We start from the raw sequence: 7,177 nt of genomic DNA on the forward strand, positions 1-7,177 counted from the left end.
TTGTTTTTCTTAAAAGCTGAAAATTCCATAGTGTAAATGAATGACATTTTCACTATCCATTAATTGACAGAACATGTATGATTCTAACTTCTGGCAATTGTGAATAGAGCAGCAAGGAACATGATTGAGTAACTGACTCTAGTAGGATGTAGGATGATACACCTTTGGGTATATCATGAAGACTGGTATAGCTGGATCTTGAGGCAGATCCATTTCCAACTTCCCGAGGAACTGCCACACTGCACACAATGCCTGAACCAATTTGCATGCCCACATCCTTGCTACAACGAGCTATCATTTGTATTCATCTTGTCCATTCAGACTGTCATAAGGCAAAAATCTCAGTTACAATTTGCATTTGATTTTTTTTTCTGTTTCTTTTGGTTGTTCCTTTTTTTTTAGCCTTGACTGTCCCGAAACTCTGTAGACCAGGTTGACCTCAAATTCACAGAAATCTGTCTGCCTCTGCCTACCAGATGCTAAAATTAAAGGCATGTGCCACCGCTGTTCATCTATAATTTACAGTTTCATGGTGCCTAGAAATGTTGAATATTTTTTTAAGTCTGTCTCAGCTGTCTATACTTCATATTTTGAGGGGTTAGTTCACTATTTCTGATCCCCATCTTTTAGTTCTTTATATATTCTAGATACTAACCCTTATTAGATATATTAGATATAATTTCTAAGATCTTGTCCCATTCTATAGGCTGCAATTTTGCCACAAGATGACGTCCTCTCTGCCTTATAAAAGTTTTATAAGCTAATGGCATTCCCACATATAAATTATTGGCCTTAGTGTCTCTTTCCACAAAATCTGATGCCCTCTTGTCTTCTGAGGGTGCCAGGTATGCATATGATATGCAGACAATAATGCAGACCATACTTTGATATACATAGTAAATAAGTTCATTTATTTTAAAAGTAATAGTCTGGCTTTCTAACCCTAACCCTCTAGTTTTCTCAGACAGTATTTCCCACCCTTTAATCATGAACCAGAAGTTGTTTAGTCAATCGTACTAGTACAGGCCTGCTTATCTCATCTGTCTTTGCTTTCAAGACCTTGCTAATGAAGATGCAAAATGTAATGGTGTTAACCGTATCTGAGGGATAATCAAGCAGAGGGATCTGGTGAAAAACCTATTTTGATATTGCTCAAGTGTTCCTCAAGGGTGGGAAGAGCCTGTGTAAGGTGCTCCAGTTTTGTGGGAAGTTATCGTTAATCCCCAAAGCTTGCTGAATTATTGGGTACCATACTATGTTCATTCTTGGGATACCCTATACTAATTTACCTAGCAATCAAGCTCGTTGCTGTTGTGATTCCCGTTCAATGGTAACTCTATTGATGGCTTTTGTGGAGTGGACAAGCTACAGAGGAGGTTAGTAGGTACGTTCAGGGCTGGGAAGGTAGCTTTTCAAATGTGGATGGGAACAGGAGGGCTCATTCAACAAATCAGAAGGAATGTAGCTGTGTGAAGAATGAGCATCCTATGAGTGATTTGGGGCTCTGGATTGCAGGGTTGATGGGTTTCCCTACATAAGCTTCCAAATCAGTGTTTTTAGGTTAGGAACACCTTGGAATGAAACTAAACTGTAGGTGTAAGTAATTCTGTCTAGACATGGTAACGAATACTTACGTTGTCGTTGGAGGAAAAGAGGAAGAAGGCAGAAGATACACAATGGAAGTTGTGAGGATTATTCTCTGTTGAAGAATCAGCATTGAGGTCTAGGCAGAGACAGACTTCACTAGCTGATATCTGCTGGGTGGTCATCATCCACCAGTCAATCTGAGAATTAAATGTAGTTTGTGCAACTCCTTATTTTTTTAAATTATACTTATGTGTACCTGTGAGTCTGTGAAATCTTGTGGTTGTCACGCTCCACTAAGGGCTTCCTGGGGTTAGACTTGTCCACACTCCACTACCTGTGTGGATGGTTTGTGTGGATCCCTGTACAGATCTAGGCTTCCTCTGACTCTTTTCTTTTTGGTCTCAGGTTTAGGCTCCCGTATTTGTCATTGCGTGGCTAGAAGGCTGTCAGGGCTATGTGTGATTTCCTTAATTAAACTGCTTCCATTGTGAGGTCTCAGGTATTTGGGGCCTCTAATGGGGCCGCCATAGTTCATGGCTTCTATGTACAGATGTGGACAGTTTCTGCTTTGAAATCCAGCTCATGATGTTTGACGCCACATTTGCTGATCAGTTGGTGCTATTTAGAAAGAGCAATCACTTTCATGGGAGGGCGATATTTACTGTTACTAGGCTAGCCTGAGGTTCCATTCCTAGCAGTGCATGACTCACAGTAAGGATGTCCATGGTGATCTAGACCAAGGTGATAGTGCTGCCTATATGTAACAGTGGAGGAATTCTTTCTGGTTTGCACAGGACTTGGTTTCCTCTAAATGCATGTCATTCAGTGGTATCGGCACTATACTATCTGTGGGTAATGGGCAGTTTTGGGGGACTTCAGCATATCCTTGTGCTCTCACCAGGATGGTTTTCATCCAATGTCTGTGACTTAATCATTACCTAAGCACAATTAGGAAGCAGATTCTGAACTGTCAGTTCAGAGCACTCGTTGCTCTTGGTTCCACCCCCAACACCTAAATGGCAGCTCACAACTGTGTAGCCTCAGCTTATACATTCTTTTTACATCCTAGGACCATGTCTGCACATGGTTCTTACATATACAGACAGATGTTCATACACAGTTTTTAAAAATTTTATTTAAAAAGCTACGTTCTCTCCTCATCTGACTTGCGAGATCTCTAGCTTAGACCTCCAGGGCAGATGCTGGAGAGTAATGGGTTTTGGCTGTTCCCAGGCCTGTGATAGCTTCAAAGAATGATAAGCTCGAGCTGCAGGACTGCTTGGAGTTCAGTAGGACAGCAAAGGTAAGACGCTGAGTGGTCTGTGCTGCACCTTCTGGAAAACTGTGACCTTGGCTCTATCCACGTGGCTCCCGCTCATTCCCTCACAGACCCCTGGTGCTGGGCCTCTTTCCCCACAGGATTGTTCTGTCTCTTCTTCAAGTGCAGAGTAGGAGATGTTCTTGGTAAATAATTCCAGTGAGAAAATGCGACCGGGTTCTGCATTGGTTAAGGCTGGAGGCATAGACGCTGTGCTGCAGGTGGTCTTTGCAGTAGCAACAGTGGTGGACGCTGTTACAAAAGGCTGTGCACAGTCACAGATGCACAGTGCAGAGTCTGGTGCCTGCTCCTCCGTGTCTGTGAAAAGCAAAGGCCTATTGCTCAAGCTCTAGTTGGCCATTCTGAGTCTGGATGGTTTTTGCTCTTAATGACCCCTTTCATCAGTAACTGGTGTCTTGGCCACTATGTGATCCTTCATGGTTACCTTTGGCTAAATATATGTGGTATTTGAGGGAAGCATAAAGAATCTGTCCAAGTCTCTTTGTCCTTTCTTCGTATATGCCACCTCTCCAAATTCCTGTCTCCCGCCCTCTGTTCTCTGGATGCCCTTGAGCCTGGTTCCACTTGGAAGCCTTCTGCGCTTACCCGTCGATGTTGTTTTGTTCTCCAGTTAAAGAAGGTACAGACAATAACCACCAAGTCGAACTCCATCAGACAGGGGAAAAACCAGCTTTTACCTGTAGTCATGAATGGCAAGGACGATGTTTTGTGGTGTACTGAGCTCGAAAGGTGAGCTGCACGTGGAGAGGGAAGCCATGGGAACAAAGGCAAGAAGGGGACATGGTGTGGGAGACAGACGGTGAACACTTGTCTGCCTTCCCTGATATTTTCCGGTCCCAAAATCTGCTTCAAATGAGAAAGCTATGGAAACTCGGCCTTTGTCCCAGGATTTCTCCTCCAATGGTTCCTTCTCTCCCCGGTCTCTCTCATCTCTACCTTGCTTGTATGGAGCAGCCATCTCTTGGATTTCAGTTGTGCATGTTTTTCCTGGGGAGTGGGTGGGGCTTGGGGGTGGGGGAGGTGGGAGAGGGAGGATGAGACACATCTGGTGGCCTTGGGCTGACTATGTATATGGCCATTCTTATTTCTTTTGGTGCTTTGATCCAGGGTTTCTTTGTAGCCCTGGCTATCCTGGAACAAACACTGTAGATCAGGCTGGCCTCGAACGCAAACATCCTTCTGCCTCTGCGTCCTGAGTGCTGGGTGGTGTGTACCACCACCACCTGTCCCCTTTTCCATATATTTTTATTATTTCATGAAGAAGTTAATATTCCATATTTTATTGCATGTTTTCTTTTCTGATCTGGCAGAGCAAGGACTCCCTATAGTCTAGGCTCTCCTGTGCTAATGTTGGCCTTAAAAATGGCTTTAAAAATTTCTAACCAATTATTTTTTTTTCCAAATTTGAGCATATTTACCCCTTCCCTAATACTGGGATTCTTACCTTCTACCACTATATGGTGGGAACTTGCATAGGTCTGGTGCTTAAGCCCTGTTATGTCTGGAAACTGTTTCAGGATATTATAACCTCTTTGGGCTCTTAAAAGACTCAGTGCCCTCTTCTGCAAAGGTCCCTGGGCCACGGGCTGGGAACACTGTTCTTATGTCCATGCTGTGTAGCCTGTTGTGGAATTTGAATGTTTAAAGTGGTTCTTGAGGGGTGATTGGTATTGTGTCTATGGCAGGAATGGCAAGGTCTGTTCTACAGGTGAGTTTAGAGCTGTCAAAACCCTGTAATGCTGAGGTTCGCTCTTTGTCCTCTTCCGCATCCTGATGAAGCACCTTGGGCAAGCTTTGGAATTATTTTTCTCTCATTTTGAGAGAGAGCGAGAGTGCTGTGTGTATATGTGCTCAGTTGGTTATAGAAAAACTGGTATCTTATGAGCCCCCTGTGTTTGTCATTACATCTTGTCTTTGTTTCTTCACCCTGAAAACATGCTTGACTGCTCATGTTTTCAAGCCAAATCTATGGCTGCCTGGTGATCATCGTAGACCAGTGCACACTATGCATTGAAGGATGGTCCTGGACCATGTCTGCTGACTGACTGATCACTCATGCATTAATTTACACTAGGCATTTAAGAAGTGTCCTTGCATGGCTTGTAAGGAGCATAGTCCCAGTGAGGAGGATACACAGCACTGGGTCCTTGTCACCGTCAGCTCTTAGCTGAGCCAACAATTGGACTGGTGGTCCAGACGGTCCTTTGAGCCCAATGGTCCTGACTGAAGTCTCATGGTTTTCCCAGGCCTGGGTTTCCAGAACACAGCTGTTCTGGGTGTGCTGGGGACATGGGCCCTTCTAACCTCATGTCTTTTCGCTCTGTATTCTCCCAGGATCTTCGGTTTTCCTGCACACTACACAGATGTGTCCAACATGGGACGTGGCGCCCGCCAGAAGCTGCTGGGAAGGTCCTGGAGTGTGCCGGTCATCAGACACCTCTTTGCCCCCCTGAAGGACTACTTTGCGTGTGAATAGTTCTACTCAGGACTGGGGTACTGAGCCAGGTCCCCAGAGTCACCCCTTCCTGAAGGCGCCTCACGTCCCCTTTCTCAGCTCACCTGTCGGGGCCTCACCTCACTGTGTACCTCAGCTTTCTCTTGCTCAGTGGGAGCAGAGCCTCCTGGCCCCTGCAGGGGAGCCAAGGTGCTCCCACCATGTGCACAACTCAGAACTGGCTGCTTAGAGTAGCCCAATATGGTGCTCATGTTTTCTTATCCTGAAACCTTAAAACTTGAAGTAGATAGTAAAATGGCTTTTTTTCCCCTCCTGGGTTAATCAGTCAGAAGTGATGGCTAAGATACCAAAACGATAGCTCTCCCAGTACTCAGGGGTAATGCTGCAAAATCACTTGATTTTTGTTTTTAAGTAACCTGACTCCACATTTGCTAGAGGATGCTAATATCAGTGTGGGCTCAGATGAACAAGGTCAAGGGGCCAGAATTTTTTTTTTAATTTTTCCCTATGGATAGTGGAAGATGAAAAGGTGATGTTTATGATGTAAGGCTTACTGGCACCTTCCCCTTGTTTGGTACAAAGGCTGGAGTCCTGTTGGTCTTGTAGCATTTCCCAGGATGATGATGTCAGCAGGGATGATATCATCATCACATTCAGGGCTATTTCCCCCAAGATTTCCCTGGGCAGGGGCCCGTGTAGCTAATCCTCAAGAAGACTGGAATAGAATGTTTTGAGCTCAGGAAGGGGGTGTGGCCCCTCTTCTATGTATGAGGGACATGAAGGAAGAGGGAGCTTGGCTAAACCATTTGCCATGCCCTCTCCAAATGATGGACCTCTTTCCCCACAAGCTCAGGTCCCCAGATAAGTATGGTCCTCTAATACTTTATGAGAAGCTATGGCCAGAAGCACATTATTTTCCCTTATCTAAGAGATGATGGGGAAACCACAATCTTCTGGAGATTTTTAAAACCCTTTTACCCTATGATGTATTATCTTTTTAAGGGGCATTCTTTTTTAGTGCATCACTGGAGATGAGAAGCTGCATTTCAGAAATGCTTCGCAGTGGTTTTTAACACCTTTTACTCTAATTACTGGTGCTATTTTGTAGAAAAAGGACAACCTTGACACATTTGGGGGTTTTTATACACTTTTTATGGCTCTCAGACTTCTATTTTCATGTTTAACAATTTGACTAAAGTTTTCTTTGGTAACTGGAGCGGTGTCACAAGTGTGGGGAAACTGCCTTGTTTCAACAGTTTGTCTCCACTGTTTTAGGCAGAAAGATAATAGATGCCTAGAGTTTACCTTTCTGTTTGATTAAAATCGTATTTCTCTATAATTTCCTGTGTTTTCACCTGCCAATGTGTGCTAACATGCATGGAGAATATGTGTTCTCTGAGTCGTGGAGCTTGGTTTACTGCCAGGTTTTACTATCATTAAACCCAGACCAGGTGCATCAACGTGAAGTCTAGGAGAGCCTGGGCTACGTGAGTAAAACCTTAACTTGCTGGGTCACATGACCCTAACAGTAAGACAATCACACACACATACACACACACACACACCATGGCTCACCCACATGCTCTTCCACCAATATGTAAATGTAAAAAAACAAGCAAAGAGAACCTTATGAGGGGCTGGAGAGATGGCTTAGCGGTTAACAGCAGTGCTTATCTAACTGGCAACATAGGTTTAATTCTCAATACCTATACCTGGTAGCTTACTACTGCCAGGGAGTCTTAACATTCTCTTCTAGTCTGAACTTTCATGTACATCCTCTTCCCTCCTGAAACACA

At 44.2% G+C, this 7,177-nt stretch overlaps 1 protein-coding gene across 5 annotated transcripts in view; it reads left to right on the forward strand.

Moving 5' to 3' along the window:
- Dnmt3b (DNA methyltransferase 3 beta) overlaps nt 1–6,720 on the forward strand; it is a 37,797-nt gene extending 31,077 nt beyond the window's left edge. For 3 of the 5 annotated variants that reach the window (XM_040746521.1, XM_040746522.1, XM_040746524.1), the window contains one exon: nt 5,261–6,720. In XM_040746521.1, coding sequence (XP_040602455.1) covers nt 5,261–5,402 — 142 coding nt within the window. In that variant the 3' untranslated portion in view covers nt 5,403–6,720. Of the gene's footprint in view, nt 1–2,820; nt 2,891–3,536; nt 3,656–5,260 lie in introns of all 5 variants that reach the window. The other 2 variants (XM_040746525.1, XR_005877490.1) reach the window with 2 other exon arrangements.
- The last annotated feature ends 457 nt before the right edge of the window (nt 6,721–7,177 follow it).

The sequence above is a fragment of the Mesocricetus auratus genome, unplaced genomic scaffold (genome assembly GCF_017639785.1).
Source record: "Mesocricetus auratus isolate SY011 unplaced genomic scaffold, BCM_Maur_2.0 Super-Scaffold_100004, whole genome shotgun sequence".
Taxonomy (NCBI): domain Eukaryota; kingdom Metazoa; phylum Chordata; class Mammalia; order Rodentia; family Cricetidae; genus Mesocricetus; species Mesocricetus auratus.